The 19,938-nt window shown below is 44.4% G+C and overlaps 1 protein-coding gene across 2 annotated transcripts; it reads left to right on the forward strand.

The window, feature by feature from the left end:
* Positions 1-1,702: 1,702 nt before the first annotated feature.
* LOC105487284 (coiled-coil domain containing 117) lies at positions 1,703-17,520 on the forward strand. Of its 2 annotated transcripts, none has more exons than XM_011750732.3 (5): positions 1,703-2,045; positions 2,705-2,755; positions 9,633-9,857; positions 12,035-12,172; positions 14,307-17,520. In XM_011750732.3, exons 1-5 carry the CDS (start codon positions 1,858-1,860, stop codon positions 14,542-14,544), a joined length of 840 nt encoding a protein of 279 aa, XP_011749034.1. In that variant the 5' UTR covers positions 1,703-1,857; the 3' UTR covers positions 14,545-17,520. The 2 variants fall into 2 exon arrangements, with proteins under 2 accessions (XP_011749034.1, XP_070936438.1); XM_071080337.1 differs by lacking the exon at positions 1,703-2,045 and adding an exon at positions 2,132-2,221.
* Positions 17,521-19,938: the final 2,418 nt, after the last annotated feature.

Consider the following 19,938-nt stretch of genomic DNA (forward strand, 5'->3'; position numbering starts at 1 on the left):
TCTCCGCTTACGGCAAGCTCCGCCTCCCGTGTTCACGCTATTTTCCTGCCTCAGCCTTGCGAGTAACTGGGACTACAGGCGCCTGCCACCACGCCCGGCTAATTTTTTGTATTTTTAGTAGAGAGGGGGTTTCACCGTGTTAGTCAGGATCGTCTCGATCTTCTGACCTCGTGATCCGCCCGCCTCGGCCTCCCAAAGTGCTGGGATTATACGCATGAGCCACTGCGTCCGGCCAAAAGCTGTTTTTTTAAACCTTCCCTCAAATCATCTAACACAACCCCAAATCCTATAAAAAGCCTTTGTAACACCTTCTTAGGGAGACACTTCCTCACCGCAATGAGTGGATAAATCTTTCTTTGTTCAGTTATGTACAGGTGTGTGCTTTGGCTGAAGGGCATTGAGATTGGCATAAGCAATTTAGATTGGATGGTGGTGCTGTTGCGAGATGGAAAAAACAGTGCATAATCAGTGATTGGAGTTGACCATCTGCCAAGCCCAGGGAGGAGATGCTGCCTTTGAATGCCCCAAAGAGACTGGAAGGCTTGCCAATACCTCTCACAAGTGCTCTGAGGCTTTTGTTTTTGTTTAAGTCCTGATTTACTTTTTTTTTTTGAGACAAAGTCGTGCTCTGTCACTCAGGCTGGAGTGCAGTGGTGTAATTATAGCTCACCGGAACCTCAAACTCACGGGCTCAAGCAATCCTCTCACCTCAGCCCCCCGAGTAGCTGGGACTACAGGCATGCACCACTACGCTTGACTAATTTTTATTTTTTTGTTGTTGAGATAGGGTCTAGCCATTTGAGATGGAGTCTCACTCTGTTACCCAGGCTGGAGTACAGTGGTGCGATCTCGGCTCACTGCAACCTCCGCCTGCCGGGTTCAAGTGATTCTCCTGCCTCAGCCTCCCGAGTAGATGGGATTACAGGCACAGACCACCACAGCTGGCTAATTTTTTATATTTTTGGTAGAGACGGGATTTCACCATGTAGGCCAGACTGGTCTTGAACTCCTGACCTCAAGTGATTCGCCCACCTTGGCCTCCCAAAGTGATAAGATTACAGACTTGAGTCACCGCACCCAGCCAGCAAATGAGGTTTTTACTTATCTTCCATGCTGTTCTAAGGCACCACCAACTTCATTTGTATTAAAATTGTTACATTTTTATTGATTCACTTATATTAATAACTGATACTTAATGAGTGTGTATTGTACGTCAGGCACTGCTCTAAGGGCTCTAGATTGTTTTTGTTTTGAGACAGGGTCTCCCAGACTCAAAAGATCCTCCTGCCTCCACCTTCCAAATTGCTGGGATTACAGGACTGAGCCACCGCCCAGCCCTGGCTCTAGATGTTTAAATTCATGTACTCCACACATCAACTCCATGATTATATGTACTATTATTATCTCATTTTACTACTGTGGAAACTGAGGTACGAAACTTGCGGAGTGAGGATTTGAACCTAGGTCATACTCTTGGTCAGCCAGAGCCACCCTGTTTTTACATTCGTAGGAAGATATGGTTCACACTGTGCAACACATTGATCTTTTCATTTTACTCTTCTGTAGCTTGTTCCATATCAACACATAGCCCCGGCTAAGAGGTCGAGAGACAGCCATTTTGTTTGTAGTCTGGAAGGACTGCAAATCCCGGCATCCCTCGCGGCAGCGGCCCTCTACACACAACAAATCCCGGCATGCCCCTGAGCGGCCCGAGGTGGAGGGTTCTAGAAGGCGTGACGTGGGGTCGAGAGCGGGATCGGAGGCTGGCGCCTTTCGGCAGTCGCTGTGGCTGCAGCTGCCGGGCCTGGGGACGCGGGCGGCCGAGGCCGCCGTCGCAGCTTCCTAGTCTCGCCGGCTATGGCTACGCTCGGCCGGCCCTTCGGCGGCCTCCCTCTGAGCGGCAGCTCGGACTTCCTGCAGCCGCCGCCGCAGCCGGCCTTCCCTGGCCGGGCCTTCCCGCCAGGGGCTGACGGCGCCGACTTGGCCCCGCGGTCGGGACCCCGCGCAGTCCCTAGCATCCCCGCCGGGAGTGCGGCGCGCGGACGGTGAGGAGCCCGTCGGGCTCAGGGCGGGCGGGCAGGCTGGGCGCCCCTCGCGGCGGGCACGGGCAGGGGCGCGGGCTCCGCGCCGGGGCATCTTGACTTTCCCTCCCCACGGCCCTCCGCGGGAGCTTCGCAGCCCAGTTTACAGATGAAGAAACTGATCCCCAGAGACGTTAACTGTAAGTCGCCTGGGGTCGCACAGCCCAGGAGTCCGGTCCGAACCTCGGCCCGACTGTGTCCCCGAGAAGTGAGACTTCCAGTTGGAACCTGGGCGACTCGGTCTGGGTGCCCCCTTGGCGCGGCCGCTGTTAGTGACAACTTTCAGTGTCTCATCTGCAAAGTATGCCAAGCATGGGACAGAAACGGGTCCTCTTAGTGAGATTATGCAAATAAAGTGTTTAGAACAGAGCCTTCCCCGAGGACGTTTTCCCTGGTTTGGTCTTCCACCTTGACAAAACGACAAGTTGCGATTTCAGTGCCCAGTTATTTCGGGGCAACCCACCGTTACCCGACTGACCTGTGATTTGTACCCATCCCACTAGGCTCAGAAAGGGACGTTTGGTGTGTGGGGATGAGGAAGATTATTGGAGCAAGAAAGAGGATCCTGAAAGCACAAGCTCAAGTACATTTCTGAATTGACTGATTTTTGTTTGTTCCAACAGTGTTTCTGTTCACTGTAAAAAGAAACACAAGCGAGAGGAGGAGGATGATGAGTAAGTTTCAGTGGTTGTTTATTCACTCTATGGTCACCGTTAATTGAACCCATGTTGTAGTCTAAATTACTTGTTTAAGTGAAAAGGTGAAACATTAGATGAGTGTTTCTGGAAAGAGACACAGGAATTAGTGACACTGGTTGTCTTTTAGAGAAAGTAACAGTGGCAGGTCAGAGGGAAACTTTTCGCTCTGTAACAAATTGTAATGTTTGGATTTTGAGCCATGTTAATGTTACATGCACAAAGTAAAATAATTTAAAAAGTACATATTGAAAAGTTGTTTTGTTTTTTTTTTTGAGACGGAGTCTCCCAGGCTGATGTCGGCTCAATGTAAACTCCGTCTCCCAGGTTCATCCCATTCTCCTGCCTCAACCTCCCTAGTAGCTGGGACTACAGGCGCCCGCCACCACTCCTGGCTATTTTTTTGTATTTGTTTGTTTGTTTTTTTAGTAGTTGTTTTTTTAGTAGAGACGGGGTTTCACCGTGTTAGCCAGGAGGGTCTCGATTTTCTGACTTCGTGATCCGCCCGCCTCGGCCTCCCAAAGTGCTGGGATTAAGGCCTGAGCCGCCCCAGCCTGAAAAGTCTTTTTTTTTTTTTTTTTTTTTTTTTTTTAAAGTCAGGGTCTCTGTCACCCAAGCTGGAGTGCAGTTGTGTTATCCCAGCTCACTGCAGCATCAAACTCCTTGGGCTCAAAATGATCCTTCAGCTTTAGCCTCCTGAATAGCTGAGACTACAGACTTGTCACCACGCTGAGCTAATTTTTAAAAAAAATTTTTGTAGAGATGGTGTCTCACTATGTTGACCAGTCTGGTCATGAACTTTTGGCCTCAAGCAATCCTCCCAGCTCTGTGATTACAGGTGTGAACTGTCACACCAGACTGTATTCAAGTCTTTTACTCCACACCCCTAGTTTTCCCCACCAGAGATAACCGTTACCCTTTTTCTGTGTCTCCTTTAGACGATAATCTAAAAATTTACCAAGTTTTCAAGTCTTTTTCTTTCTTTTTTTTTTTTTTGTTTGAGACAGGGTCTGATTCTGTCACTCAGGCTGGAGTGCAGTGGCTATTTTTTTACATTCGTAGGAAGATATGGTTCACACTGTACAACACATTGATCTTTTCATTTTACTCTTCTGTAGCTTGTTCCATATCAACACATAGAGGTTTACATAATTTCTCTTTAAATAGTTGAGTGGAAGCCAGGCGTGGTGGCTCACACTGTAATCCCAGCACTTTGGGAGGCTGAGAAGGGCAAATCAGGTGGTTAGGAGTTTGAGACCAGCCTGGCCGACATGATGAAACCCTGTCTGTACTAAAATACAAAATTTAGCTGTGGGTAGTGGTGTGTGCGTGTAATCCCAGCTACTCAGGTGGCTGAGGCAGGAGAATCGCTTGAACCCGGAAGGCAGAGGTTGCAGTAAGCCAAGATCACGCCGTTGCACTCCAGCCTGGGCAATAGAGTGAGACTCCGTCTCAAAAAACAAAAAAAAAATAGTTGTGTGGAATTTTTTTTTTTTTTTTTTTTGAGACGGAGTCTTTGCTCTGTCACCCAGGCTGGAGCGCAGTGGCGTGATCTCGGCTCACTGCAAGCTCCACCTCCTGGGTTCACGCCATTCTCCTGCCTCAGCCTCCCGAGTAGCTGGGACTACAGGCGCCCGCTACCACGCCCAGCTAATTTTTTGTATTTTTAGTAGAGACGGGGTTTCACCGTGTTAGCCAGGATGGTCTCGATCTCCTGACCTTGTGATCCGCCCGTCTCGGCCTCCCAAAGTGCTGGGATTACAGGCGTGAGCCACCGCGCCTGGCCAGTTGTGTGGAATTCTATTGTGGGACTTGGTATAGATAATTAACCAATTTCCTATTGATGGATTTCTAAGTTATTTTCTAATCTTTTGCTATTACAAATCTACCCTGACCATTCTTTTGAAGTTCTTTGTATATGTTTGGAAGTATATGAATGGCTTCCTTGATGCGGAATTGCTGGGTCTTAAAGTGTGTGCATTTTAAAGTTCGAATGTGAGTTTTTGCCAATTTATATGCCCATTAACATCTTCTCAACACAAGTGTATTTTTAAACTTTGGGATTGCTGCCTAACTAATACATGAAAAATTACATCTCATAAACAGGCAGTCTAATAGAAAAAGAAGTAAGGCCAGGCGCGGTGGCTCACTCCTGTAATCCCATCACTTTGGGAAGCCGAGGCAGGTGGATCACGAGGTCAGGAGTTCAAGACTAGCGTGACCAATATGATGAAACCCGGTCTGTACTAAAAATACAAAAATTAGTCAGGTGTGGTGGCAGGTGCCTGTAATCCCAGCTACTCGGGAGGCTGAGGCAGGAGAATCGCTTGAACTTGGGCAGAAGAGGTTGCAGTGAGCCGACATTGTGCCACTGCACTCCAGCCTGGGTAACAAAGTGAGACTGTCTCAAAAAAAGAATAAGAAGTAAAAAGATTTCTCAAAGATAATATCCAAGAACAACCAAATAAAAAAGTGTTCAACCTCATTATCTTTAGGGAAATGCGTATTAAAGCCACAATGAGATGCCACTCTACCTCCAGATATTGGGATGCATGTGAAGCACCAGGAACTCTTAAACATGGGTAGGAGTGTAAATTGGGACCATTAGGATCATTAGGCATCCACATTAAAGTCCTGATTTGGCATCCAGCGTAGTGCCTCATGTCTGTAATCCCAGCACTTGGGGAGGCCAGGATAGGTGGATTTCTTGAGCCCGAGAGTTTGAGACCAGCCTGGCTAACATGGCGAAACCCTGTCTCTACTAAAATACAAAAAAATAGCTGGTGTGGTGGTGCGTGCCTGTAATCCCAGACACCCCAGAGGCTGAGGCAGGAGGAGAAGGCAGAGGTTACAGTGAGCCAAGATTGTGCCACTGCACTCCATTTTAGGCAACAGAGCAAGACTAGATTACCATTTTGGGATGCTGGCTGTATTCTATATCTTTTCTTTTGTTTTTTTCCCCAGTTACTTTGTTGCTCAGGCTAGAGTGCAGTGGCACAGGCTCAGCTCACTGCCTCCTCTATCTCCCAGGTTCAAGCGATTCTCCTGCCTCAGCCTCAAGTAGCTGGGATTACAGGAGCATACCACTACGCCCAGCTAATTTTTTTTTTTTTGAGACGGAGTTTCACTCTTGTTGTCCAGGCTGGAGTGCAATGGCACAATCTCCACTCAGCACAACCTCTGCCTCCCAGCTTCAAGTGGTTCTCCGGCTGTACCTCCTAAATAGTTGGGATTACAGGCATGTGCCGCCTTGCCTGGCTAATTTTTTTTTTTTTTTTTTTTTTTTTTTTGAGATGGAGTCTCGCTCTGTAGCCCAGGCTGGAGTGCAGTGGCCGGATCTCAGCTCACTGCAAGCTCCGCCTCCCGGGTTCACGCCATTCTCCGGCCTCAGCCTCCCGAGTAGCTGGGACTACAGGCGCCTGCCACCTCGCCCGGCTAGTTTTTTGTATTTTTTAGTAGAGACGGGGTTTCACCGTGTTAGCCAGGATGGTCTCGATCTCCTGACCTCGTGATCCGCCCGTCTCGGCCTCCCAAAGTGCTGGGATTACAGGCTTGAGCCACCGCGCCCAGCCTAATTTTGTATTTTCAGTAGAGACAAGGTTTCTCCATGTTGATCAGGCTGGTCTGGAACTCCCGACCTCAGATGATCCTCTTGCCTTGGCCTCCCAGAGTGCTGGGATTACAGGCATGAGCCACTGCGCCCGGCCAATTTTTTGTATTTTTAATAGAGAAAGGGTTGTGCCATGTTGGCCAAGCTGGTCTCAAACTCCTGACCTCAAGTGATCTGCCTGCCTCGGCCTCCCAAAGTGCTGGGATTACAGGCGTGAGCTACTGTGCCAGACCAGTATACTGTAGCCTTTTTTTTTTTTTTGAGATGGTGTCTCGCTCTGTTGCCCAGGCTGGAGTGCATTGGCACAATCTCGGCTCCCTCGGCACAACCTCTGCCTCCCAGGTTCAAGTGATTCTCCTGCCTCAGCCTCCCGTGTAGCTGGGACTACAGGTGTGTGATAATTTTTTGTATTTTTGGTAGAGACGGGGTTTCACCATGTTAGCCAAGATGGTCTCGATCTCCTGACCTTGTGATCTGCTCGCCTCGGCCTCCCAAAGTGCTGGAATTACAAGCATGAGCCACTGTGCCTGGCCTATTCTGTGTCTTAAATTACATTGTCATTATTGTTTGTTTTGTAATTATTTGTTAAGCTGTATGTTTGATGTAATTTTACGTGTGTAGGATTTCATAGTTAAAAAGGTTAAAGAAGTTTAGATTGTTGTTTTACTTTATATTTGTTAATTATAAGTGATATTGAACATCTTTTCTTTTCTTTTTTTTCTTTTTTTTTTTTTTTTGAGATGGACTCTCACTCTGCCGCCAGGCTGGAGTGCAGAGCTGTGATCTTGGCTTACTGCAACCTCTCCCGCCCAGGCTCAAGTGATTCTCCTGCCTTATCCTCCCAAGTTGCTGGAACTACAGTCGTGCACCACCAGGCCCACCTTATTTTTGTATTTTTAGTAGAGACGGGGTTTCACCATGTTGGCCAGGGTGGTCTTGATCTCTTGACCTCATGATTCACCCGCCTGGGCCTCCCAAAGCTCTGGGATTACAGGCGCAAGCCACTGCGCCTGGCTGTTTATGCATATTTTCTATTGGCTTATTGATCTTTTTCTTACTCATTTATAGGAATTTTTTTTTTCTTTTTGAGACGGATCCTCACTCTGTTGCCCAGGTTGGAATACAGTAGCATGATCTGGGTTCACTGTAGCAACCTCCGCCTCCTGGGTTCAAGTGATTCTTCTGTCTCAGCCTCCGGAGTAGCTGGGATTACAGGTGCATGCCACCATGCCTGGCTAATTTTTTGCATTTTTAGTAAAGACAGGTTTCACCCTGTTAGCCAGGATGGTCTCTATCTCCTGACCTTGTGATTCACTCACCTAGGCCTCCCAAAGTGTTGGGATTATAGGTGTGAGCCACCACTTCCTGCCAGGAAATCTTTATTAAGGAAGTTAGGGGTTTATGTGTGTTGTACTTGTTTTCTTCAAATTTATCCTTTGTCTTTTAATTTTGTGTATGATTTTTTTCTGCCATTGGACACTTTGGATTTTCTAAACTTGTTGATACGTAGATTCATAAAACATTAGATTTGAAAGTTCCCTTAGTTTAAAAATCACTGGGTCCGGCGCAGTGACTTATGCCTGTAATCCTAGCACTTTGGGAGGCCGAGTCAGGCAGATCACCTCAGATCAGTAGTTTGAGACCAGCTGGGCCAACATGATGAAACCTCTTCTCTACTAAAAATACAAAAATCATTTGGGCGTGGTGGTACGTGCATGTAGTCCCAGCTACTTGGAGGCCGAGGCAGGAGAATTGCTTGAACCCAGGAGGTGGAGGTTGCAGTGAGACCCACTGACCAGAAAATATTTCTGTTCCTTATTGCCTTGGGATTACTGTGGATAACACAGGAAACTTTTTGCTTTTATCTTTTGGGGTTCTCTCTTAAGATGTTATTATAGATGCCTAAATAAATAAAAAGTTTAAAGTATAGAAACTATTGATTTAAAAAGTTAACCATCTTTAATTTACAAGTGGAGAAGTTGAGGCCTTGGGAGGAGGTGGGATGAGACATTTGGATGTCTAATGCCCAGAAGTGTGCTATCATATTATCTTTGGGACTTAATTATCATCGATCTCTATTTAGAAAGTGAACCTACAGGCATGAAATAACTTAGCCTAAATCATGTTGTTGGAGGTCAGAGTGCAGAACCCAGCTGTTAAACTCATTTGCATTTTATAGTGGAATTGTTAGATTGTGTGGGGAAATTACCTGTTCCCTTTAGATTTATTTTGCTTTTTGGGGATGTGGACTCTCTCACTGTGTTGCTCAGGCTGGTCTCAGACACTGGGCTCAAGTGATCTCCTTCCGCAGCTTCCCAAGTAGCTGGGACTGTAGGCACACACCACCACACTTGCCTTATTCTGCTTTTTCCTCAAGATGCAACTCATTACTTTACTGTGACACTTTGGAGAAGCCAGGTTAGTTTTTCTAGGTCCTAGTTTCCAAATAAAAAAAAAAAGGATTTGATGAATTCTTAAGTTTCTATGAAGTACGAATTTGTTTAGGATGTGAAGACATTATGTTGCAAAGTGGGAGAAAATTGGACCCCACTATTGGTTGGACACTGATAGAGCCTCTGACATTTTGAAGAGGACCAAGAAATTAATGCTGTCCCCCACACCTGTAATATTAATACTTTGAACAAACCTCATGAGATGTACATTTTTGCCCTAAGGGAATATAGAATGGCTGCCAGACCATCTCCCTATATGTTTGATGGAGCAGTAGCAGTATGACAAAATACGCTGAATTGCTGACTTTTGGTTTCTTTGTTTCATTCATTCATTCATTCATTCATTCATGGTTTGAATTAGTGTCTCACTATATTGCCCAAGCTGGTCTTGAACTGTAGGCTCAGGTGATCCTCCTACCTCAGCCACTCCAAGTGCTGGTATTACAGGTGTGAGCCACCACGCCCAGCCAACTTTTGGTTTCTTTACTTCCCACTTGCCCTTTCCAGAGCCAAATAAGCAGGAATGACTTTAAGGTCCCACATTGAACACTTAACTGTCTGAACAGGCAAAATCTTGCAGGTGCATCTTTATTTGGCAAAGAGCAGTAGAAGAAAGCAGTTCAGTGTGGCTGTGAGAATAGCAGGAAAAAAAATGCAGTATTTTCCATCTTGTAATCACACACTGTCAAAAAAGTTAGTTTTTTAAATATAAAAATTTGATTGGAGATAGGAATGATAAACGTTTCATTTATATTAGTTGGGATTTTCATTGAATTTTTTTTCTGTTTTTCAGTTGTCCAGTAAGAAAGAAAAGGATAACTGAAGCAGAGCTCTGTGCTGGTCCTAATGACTGGATTCTTTGTGCACATCAGGATGTAGAGGGGCATGGAGTAAATCCCTGCATTAGTGGCCTTTCCGTACCTGGGATATTAGATGTTATTTGTGAAGAAATGGATCAGACAACTGGAGAACCACAGTGTGAAGTTGCCCGAAGGAAGCTTCAGGAGATTGAGGACAGGTAACTGGGCAGTGTATATAGCTGGTTTTTTGCTGTTTCCTTGTAATATCTCTTCTCATATAAGCTAATTCTGTTTATCATTTGGTGATACCTTGATCCTTAACCTCTCAGAAAGACTGTAAGTCAGAGAATTCAAAGCATATGGTTTTTTTTGTTTTGTTTTTTTGTTTTGTTTTGTTTTTTAGATGGAGTTTTGCTCTTGTTGCCTAGGCTGGAGTGCAATGGCACCATCTTGGCTCAGTGCAACCTCCGCCTCCTGGGTTCAAGCGATTCTCCTGCCCCAGCCTCCCGAGTAGCTGGGATTACAGCCATGCGCCACCAAGCCCAGCTAATTTTGTATTTTTAGTAGAGACAGGGTTTCTCCATGTTGGTCAGGCTGGTCTCGAACTCATAACCTCAGGTGATCCACCTGTCTCAGCCTCCCAAAGTGCTGGGATTACAGGCATGAGCCAACCCGCCCCCCCCCCCCTTTTTTTTTTAAATTGAGACAGGGTCTTGCTTTGTCACCCAGGTTGGAGTGCAGTGGCTCACTGCAGTCTTGACCTTTCAGGCTCAACACATCTGCCCCCCTCAGCCTCCTGAGTAGCTGGGACTGCAAGCATGCACCGCCACCCCTGGCTAATCTTTGTGTCTTTTATAGAGACGGGATTTCACCATGTTGCCCAAGCTGGTCATGCATTCTTGGGCTCAAGCAAGCCGCCTGCCTCAGCCTCCCAAAGTGCTGGGATTACAGGCGTGAGCTACTGTGCTGGGCCAGTATACTGTAGCCTTTTTTTTTTTTTTTTAAACAATCTCGCTCTGTCGCCCAGGCTGGAGTGCAATGACACCATCTCAGCTCACTGCAACCTCTGCCTCCCAGGTTCAAGCAATTCACTTGCCTCAGCCTCCTGAGTAACTGGGATTACAGGTGTCTGCCACCACACCTGGCTAATTATTTTTGTATTTTTATTTTTATTTTTGGAGACAGAGTCTTGCTGTGTCGCTTAGGCTGGAGTGCAGTGGTGTGATCTTGGCTCATTGCGATCTCCGCCTCCCAGGTTCAAGCAATTCTCCTGCCTCAATCTCCTGAGTAGCTGGGATTACAGGTGCCTGCCATCACACTTGGCTAATTTTGTATTTTTAGTAAAGACAGGGTTTCACCATGTTGGCCAGGCTGGTCTCGAACTCCTGGCCTCAGGTTATCTGCCCATCTCGGCTTCTCAAGTGCTGGGATTACAGGCATGAGGCACTGTGCCCAGCCATGAAGTATGTGCTTTTAAAGTGAATTCTCATAGAACTGCTAAGTGTTTTCACTTACTGTCTCTGAATATTAATTTTGGTTTATGTGATAATTCTCTGAAAAACATTCAGATTTGATTATATGTAAAACTTTTTTTTTTTTTTTTGAGACGGAGTCTTGCTCTGTCGCCCAGGCTGGGGTGCAGTGGCCGGATCTCAGCTCACTGCAAGCTCCACCTCCCGGGTTTACGCCATTCTCCTGCCTCAGCCTCCTGAGTAGCTGGGACTACAGGCGCCCGCCACCTCGCCCGGCTAGTTTTTTTTTTGTATTTTTTAGTAGAGATGGGGTTTCACCGTGTTAGCCAGGATGGTCTCGATCTCCTGACCTCGTGATCCGCCCGTCTCGGCCTCCCAAAGTGCTGGGATTACAGGCTTGAGCCACCGCGCCCGGCCAAAACTTTTTTGTTAAATGAAATGTTGAACAACCCCCTGAGTATAGGTTTTTTTTGTTTCGAGACGGAGTCTTGCACTGTTGCTCAGGCTGGTGTAGAATGGCACGATCTTGGTTCACTGCAACCTCCACCTCCTGGGTTCAAGTGATTCTCCTGCCTCAGCCTCCTGAGTAGCTGAATTACAGGGATGTGTCACCACACCCGACAAATTTTTGTATTTTTAGTAGAGATGGGATTTCACCATGTTGGCCAGGCTCTTCTCCAAATCCTAACCCAGGTTATCTGCCCGCCTCAGCCTCCCAAAGTGCTGGGATTACAGGTGTGAGCTGCCACGCCCAGCCTGAGTATACCTTTTATACTCAGGTATAGCCTCATTTTTTGCTTAGTCTATTGCTGTATTACTTACTGCTTTTATCCTTTTGTATTTTTAAAATTTTGTCTAAATACTAGAATATATAATAGCTTGTCTAAATATTTTTTCTTCTGCTGATGCCTTAATTGATTTAGGATAATTGATGAAGATGAAGAAGTTGAAGCTGACAGAAATGTTAACCATCTCCCCAGTCTTGTCCTTTCTGATACCATGAAAACAGGTTTGAAGAGGGAATTTGATGAAGTTTTTACAAAGAAAATGATTGAGTCTATGTAAGTTTTGGTACCTGATTTCTATTTATTTATGATCTTGCAGGGAAAACCCAGTGTCTAGATTCTGCCCATCCTGTCCTGGTCAGCTCTTTTTATCTCCTGATCACCAGGCAATCGGAGATTGGCTTTTTCCTAGTTCATTGGGTTGAGCAAAGTGCTTTACAAGCAGAAGTTTGAAGTATGGGGAAGTGGCTGCCTTGCCTACTTACTCTTTCGTTCCTTTGAAGACCTAAAATGGACTGTAGTCTGCTATTTGGAAATGGGATGACTGGCAAGAGAGCCCACTCTCTCAAGTTCTTGTGATAGGATATAGGAACCACATTTCAAAGGCTCCTGTTTACCCAGCTTTCTAAATTACCCAGGAACAACACTGAGGCCTAGGAAACAAAAAAAAAGTGGCCCATCAGTGAAAGTAGTTACTGCAAAGACTGCAAAACAAAGCTCATATTCTTGGCTCATTAGCATAGTCCTTCCAGGCCTTTAGCAGAGCTGTTTTGCTTTTAATCTAAACACAGTTTATGAGCTCAGTTACCTGGTTTCCTAGATCATCAGAGTAGAAGCAGAAACAGCAAATGAGAGCAGAACAAACAAAACTCCTAACAGGGAGCTGTGACTACACTGTGAGGACAAGAGAGGAACCTGGAAAGCAAACACAATAACCTAAAAAGTAAAGTGGCCTGGGGCCTGTGAGTAATGATTAGCCCAGCCCTGTAATCCTGTAGTCCCTGAAGCCTCCATGATCTCAAATTGTCATTATTAACTATGTAAAATAGTAGGGAAGTTGGTTATAAAGTGCCATTTAGGTATTGCCTAGGAAAGACTTTAGATGGAGTTGGTACCCAATGAGGGCAAGTTTCAGGTATCTGAAAAAACCTCTTAGGACACAAGTCTCAGTGAGGCCAGATAGATGAGGCATTATTACCTTTGTAAACAGGGGAGATGATTTGTGCTAGAAGTTCTGCTGCTATTTGGTCTTATCACAGAGGTTTTGCATTAGGGTCCTATCTTGAGCTTATAATTAACTACCCAGCCCTAAGGGTGGGTAAATAGCCATAAGTAAGCTGGTCACGTTACCCTCCAGCCTAAAACATAGCACTTTCTGCTTTTGGTAGTTTTCCAGAAGCTAGCCTTTGGGGGTATTTCATTGTTTTATTTTTTGCTTCCTCTTTGGGCCCAGACACCACCGCTGCCACAGTGTGTGTATAACATAGTCATTTTGCCTTAACCGTGAAGCTTGTTTTGTTTTGCTTTGTTTTGTGTTTTGAGACAGGGTCTCACTCTCACCCAGGCTGGAGTGTAGTGTGGCATGATCACAGTTCACCACAGACTTGACCTCCCGGGCTCAGGTGATCCTCCCACCTCAGCCTCCCGAGTAGCTGGGACTACAGGCACCCAGCTAATTTTTGTATTTTTTGTAGAGACAGGGTTCACCACATTGCCCGGGCTGGTTGCAAACTCCTGGGCTCAAACCGTCTGCCTGGCTCGGCCTCCCAAAGTGATAGGATTACAGGCACAAGCCACCATGCCTGACCCATAAAGCATTATACTTTGTACCTGTGCTAAAAGGCACCTGAGATACTTTCAGCATGTTTGTCCAGTGTTTCCTTTTCATTTATAATGATTTAGTATAAGCTAGCTGCCTACATCTAATATTAACCACAGTTTTAAAAAATTTCTAACAATCAAGGGCTCTATGTTTTCACATTGGATTTTTAGATACTTCCCATCACAGCATCATTACATCCACTTGATTTGGTTAGATATACATGTTGAAGTGTGCAGTGTTATGTATTTGAGGGGCGTTTCTAAAGATCAGTTGGAGCCAGGCATGGTGGTAATGTGCCTGTAGTCCTAATTACTGGGAAGGCTAAAGTGGGTAGATTACTTGAGTCCAGGAGTTAAAGCCTGCAGTGAGCTATGACTGTGCCACTGTACTCCACCCTGGACAACACAGCAAGACCCCCATCTCTTTAAAAAAAAAAAAAAAGAAAGTAAAGATCAGTTTGTGTGTTCTAAATTTCCTGTTTTGCTGCCATCAGTCCTTAAGGTATTAGGTAATGTTGGCTTTTCAACCTATAGCTTTTGTTTTCATGTCCTAAAATTTTTTGATAAAAGTCTGTATTTTATGTCTTAGGAGCCGTCCTTCCATGGAGCTTGTTCTCTGGAAACCCCTCCCTGAACTCCTTTCTGATAAGCCAAAGCCATCCTCTAATACTAAGAACTATACAGGAGAGAGCCAAGCTAAGCATGCAGCTGCTGGCACTGCCTTCCCTCAGAGAACTGAACTGTTCTTGGAACCTCGGCAACCAGGGATGTCTCTTTATAATAGTTTGGAGACAGCTACTAGCACAGAAGAAGAGATGGAACTCTAGAAACCAATTTCTACACTAAAGTTGTCAAATGTTAGAAGAATCCTGTGTTCAGTTATGAGACTCTTTGCATAGTATAGGGACTTGAAAGTTTTATGAAACGGGTGTAATAATATCTCCACCTGTGATTTGGGGGTGGGACTCTCATTTTGGGTAGCCATTTATTGACTTCAACTTTTTGCCAAGGAAGTTTGTCTCAAGGGAAAAGCAGTTTTCTGTGGGGCTTATTAAAGGAATGTTGGTTTACAGTTTCTTCGAAGATTACAGCCTCTTCAAAGACAAGTATAGAAGCTGTATGTGTAAGGGTGACTTAAATCATATATCACATTGTCTAAACTATTCAGACACTTGGAGAATATTCTCCTTGAATTAAAAAAAGATGATTAAGAAGGATGCTCCTACTACAGCTGTATCCTGACAGTTAAGTCACAGTTTAGTGTGTAGATATGAGCTGTTTACAGTGGTGCCTATATCTAATTGGGGAGGAGGGAAGAGAGCAGTAGCTTAAGCCTGTTGCTAAGAAATCTAATTTCTTAGCAACTTGTAATTTAGTTATCAATTCAGTATAGCTCGTTGATAGCCAGTAGTATTGTGGCTCTCCTCTTTGACTATGAAAATAATAGAGAAAGTTTTTCCTTCAAGGCTTTTTTGCCTTGTGCCACTGTTACTCCTTGGTTTCCCTTGCGTAATTGATAAGCCCAGTTATTCAGTAATGTTTACAAATTAATTGACTTTCAATGATAGTTAAAAGACTGATGTAACCCATCTGCAATTTGCCTATGGGAGAAGCATCCTTTAGTTCATCCTAAGGAAGTGCTTGGTCAACTAAACCCAGCATTGATAACTTTAGTAATTTTTTAAAAAGTTATACTTGTATTAGCAAGTTTTTTTTTTTTCCCCCACCGCAACCTCCACCTCCCGGGTTCAAGCAATTCTCCTGCCTCACCCTCCTGAGTAGCTGGGATTACAGGTGCCCACCTCCACGCCCAGCTAATTTTTGTATTTTTAATAGAGACCGGGTTTCGCCATGTTGGCCAGGCTGGTCTCGAACTCCTGACCTCAGGTGATCTGCCCACCCCAGCCTCCCAAAATGCTGGGATTACAGGCGTGAGCCACGGTGCACAGCCAGCAAGTTACTTTTAAATGTTAATTTAGAAAACAGTGAATGATTAGCTGAAAATATATGAGCAGGTGACATTGAGGTTTACTAAAACAGCCAATTTGGTGCTGAGACTTGTGCAGTAAGCCTAAAAGGTAGTGGAGAATTGCTTCCTGCTAGCAGGAAGCCTTCATCTTCTTGAGTACCTAAACCAGGCTTCAGGTGTCCTTTGAGGATAGCCAGGTTTGAAATTTGTAGTTTCTCAGGAAGAGCTCTTCTGTGTGGCAGGGGCTGATAGGGCAAAATAAAATGACAGTTTCTTTATTGCTACAGAGTATCCACTATAAGTTATTAAATGAGTGTAATGGTATAATGCCCTTCCATCACAACAGGACACCACCCCAGTTTTGTTTTCTGGGTTTCTTCCCCCTTTGTAGGAATCAGATACCTTTTATAGAAAAAAAATGGCTTATGCCACATAAAGGTGAATTTTTAGAAACCACCTTCTAGGCGTTTTTGGAACCCTTACTGAAATCCCTCCCCTTGTTACAGATGGCATAGAAGTCACAAGTCTGTTAATTGGACTGTTACTTCTTTGCCTGTTCCTGCTTTCTCTTTCTGTCTGGATAGTCAGGAAAATATTTAATGTTTAATATTTAAACAAAATATTTAATATCTATACAGTAAAATTATTCAAACTTCAAACCAGTATTGAAAGCGGTTGGAAACCAGCTAATAGTTTCTTAATCTCAGATTTCGAGATGAATGTAAACTGTATTCTTTCGAAATGTGCAAGTGTTTGATTCATGCCGTTTGATAAACTTCTGCCTTGTAGTCATTGTTTGATGGGACCAACTTGTAAAGTTTGTAGCCTTAAACAAATCTCCATGCTAAAAAATGTGTTCCAGTACAACACAAAAACATGAAGTGACTGCCCAGAGGTAGAGTTAGTGTTTAGGTGGAAAGGAAGATGACAGCTTTCCAAAGAAGGATCTAAAACACACCAAGATTGTCTTCTACAGGAATTGTTGGGCAGGTCTCCGACTAAAGGTCTTACGATGAAAAAAGGAAGAAACGAGCCCCCAACCCAAGGCTCTGATACTACTGGTAAATGTAGGAGAGAATTAAGATTCTGTTAATTAAAATCCAAACAGAGCTTATTTCACTAGTCAAGTTACCTGACGTGATAATTATTTCTGCAGGATAATTGATGTTTTATGTTCTTTTTTGGACTTTATCTTCTTGCATATGTTTCTACAAAAATTGTTTTCTTCATCCTTGTGGTGCTTATTCATCTGAGCCGTCTCCACAGTCCCAATGCCTCTGCTTTTTGTTTTACTTTTGTAGCATAAGGGTTTTGCTTTTGCTTTGCCTTAAGATTTCCCTAGGGAGTTATCAGGGCTTTTCGTTTTGTATAGCTTTTGCAGCATGGATCAAACATTGGCTTACTGTGCTAATGTGTGAAGAGAAAAAATTATCTAAAGCAGGTGAGCTTTAATGAACAAATGTGTATTTTATCTGAGTTTGAGTAGGGTGCGTGTGGTTTTTGTTTTTTGTTTTTGTTTTTGTTTTTTTGTAATATGAAGAAAGTCCAGTTCTCATAAATATTAATCACTTAAAAAACTGCCACTCTTTCTTGAAAAGGTACACATGTAAAATTTAGGAAAATAACTAAGGTAGGGGCAGGAACCATAAGAAGAATGTTTACCAGCATGTTCATGTATTATTTTGGATTTGGAACTTGGCTTTGTTTTTCAAAAGTGACAAGAATGGTTCAGTTCTAGGAATGTTCTGGAAGATGCTGTTAATTTTACTTTAAAATGAGAATCTGGTGTTTCTGTATTTTATCGTTTTCAATAAAACTTCTTAAGTGTTTTGGACTTTTGAGATATTTGTATTACTCCACTTAAATAATGAAATCCGATATTTCCTTTCCTCTCAATCGTAGTTGAAGCAGCATTCATATTAGTGAAGGACTTAAATTTATGCTGAAGGGATGATTATGTTGGGATAAAGCTTAAGTTTCATATTTGAATTAGCTATTCCCAAAATAGGCGGGCTGTGTGTTGCTGTTCTAAAACCTGTAGACTGCTTTCCACTCAGAGCAATTCACTGCTATTGTTAGTATTTAGATGGCAGTGGTAACTGTGTATTCAAAAATGTTCAAATGGACTAGGTACGATGGTGCCTACCTGTACCAGCACTTTGTGAGGCTGAGGCAGGAGGATCACGTAAGCCCAGGAGAGACGGACCTGGGCAATGTTAGCAAGACCTTGTCTCTTAAAAAATGTGTATATATATACACACACACACACACACACACACACACACACACACACAAATGTAGAGTTGGAAGAGTGGCATACAGAGTTCATAGAGGGGGTTGAGGATCTTTGAAAATGGGGAATGGAAAACCCAGTGATGTTCACTTACGTGGTGGTTAATTTTTTTTTTTTTTCAGACGGAGTTTTGCTCTTGTTGCCCCAGCTGGAGTGCAATGGTATGATCTCGGCTCACCACAACCTCTGCCTCCTGGGTTCAAGTGATTATCATGCCTCAGCCTCCTGAGTAGATGGGATTATAGGCATGCGCCACCACACCTGGCTAATTTTTGTGGTGGTGGTTTTTTTTGTTTTTTGAGATGAAGTCTCGCTCTGTCGCCAGGCTGGAGTGCAGTGGTGCAATATCGGCTTGCTGCAACCTCCGCCACCTGGGTTCAAGCGATTCTCCTGCCTCAGCCTCCTGAGTTGCTGAGACTTTAGGCACATGCCACCATGCCCACCTAATTTTTTTTTGTACTATTAGTAGAGACGGGGTTTCTCCATGTTTGTCAGGCTGGTCTCGAACTCCCAACCTCAGGTGATCCGCCTGCCTCAGCCTCCCAAAGTGCTGGGATTACAGGTGTGAGCCACCGTGCCCAGCCAGTTCATTTCTTTAAGACTTGACAGGACACTGGGTGGCAGTATTGCCTGCATATTTACATTCTTTGATAAATACATTCCTGATTTGGTGGGTAGGGGGAGTTAAGTTTGGGATACAATTACAAAAAGCATGGAGGCTTTTTTTTTTTGAGATGGAGTCTCCCTCTGTTGCCCAGACTGGAGTGCAGTGGCGTGATCTCGGCTCACTGCAACCTCCGGCTCCTAGATTCAGGTGATTCTCCTGCCTCAGCTTCCTGAGTAGCTGCGCCTACAGGCATGCGCCACCATGCCCGGCTAATTTTTGTATTTTTAGTGGAGACAGGTTCACCATATTGGCCATGCTGGTCTCGAACTCCTGACCTTGTGATCCACCTCGGCCTCCCAAAGTGCTAGATTACAGGCGTGAGCCACTGTGCCCGGCCACGTGATGTTTTAAATCAAAATTTGGAAATCACAACTAAAAATGATCTAATTACAGGTTGGGAAACTAAAACCTAAGTAGATCGTGTCGTCCAGTTCCTCAGGTCAGTGTTCTTTCACTTGACCAGTTGGTTTTAGAGTCTTTGCAGATCTAAGATGTCATTTAGATTTGGTTGAAATAACCAATAATATAGTTCAAGCAGTCTGACATTAAACTCCTTAAGGAAACATGGTTTAGTATGCATCAGTTTGGTACAAATCCTCTAGCTATGTTAATTCCCTAGTTCCTCAGACTACTAGTAGCATCTTAGAGATGAAGTAGTTGTGGTTAGAATAGTGTTTGGATTATAGCCCCAGCAAGACAGTGATGTTTGGTTAGGTGCAGTGGCTCATGCTTAAAATCCCAGCACTTTGGGAGGCTGAGGTCAGAAAATTGCTTGAGCCCACACATTTGAGACCAGCCTGGGCAACACAGTAGGACTCTGTCTCTATAAGAAATTTAAAATTAGGTGTCGTGGCTGGTCCCAGCTACATAGGAGGATGAGGTGGGAGAATGGCTTGAATCCAGGAGTTCGAGGCTGCAGTGAGCCATGATTGTGCCATTGCAGCTCAGCCTGGGTGACAGTGAGACCCTGCCTCAAAAAAAGACTGATGTTTTCTTTCAGAAACTGTTCGGTGGGTAAACAAGCCAGTCTTCCTTTGTTTTTGTTGTTGTTACTTATGTATTTATTTTTTAGAGATGGGGTCTTGCTATGTTGCCCAGGCTGGTCTCGAACTGGGCTCAAGCCATCCTCCCACCTCAGCCTGTCAAAGTGCTGGGATTATAGACGTGAGCCAGCGTGCCTGGTCCAGTCTTTCTGTTTCTTAATGAACTTTATGTCATAAGAGAACTGAATTCTTAGGAGACTAGAACGTAACTGATTATTTTAAAGTGTGCCTGGAGTAAGCAGTATTACC

The sequence above is a fragment of the Macaca nemestrina genome, chromosome 15, assembly GCF_043159975.1.
Source record: "Macaca nemestrina isolate mMacNem1 chromosome 15, mMacNem.hap1, whole genome shotgun sequence".
NCBI lineage: Eukaryota > Metazoa > Chordata > Mammalia > Primates > Cercopithecidae > Macaca > Macaca nemestrina.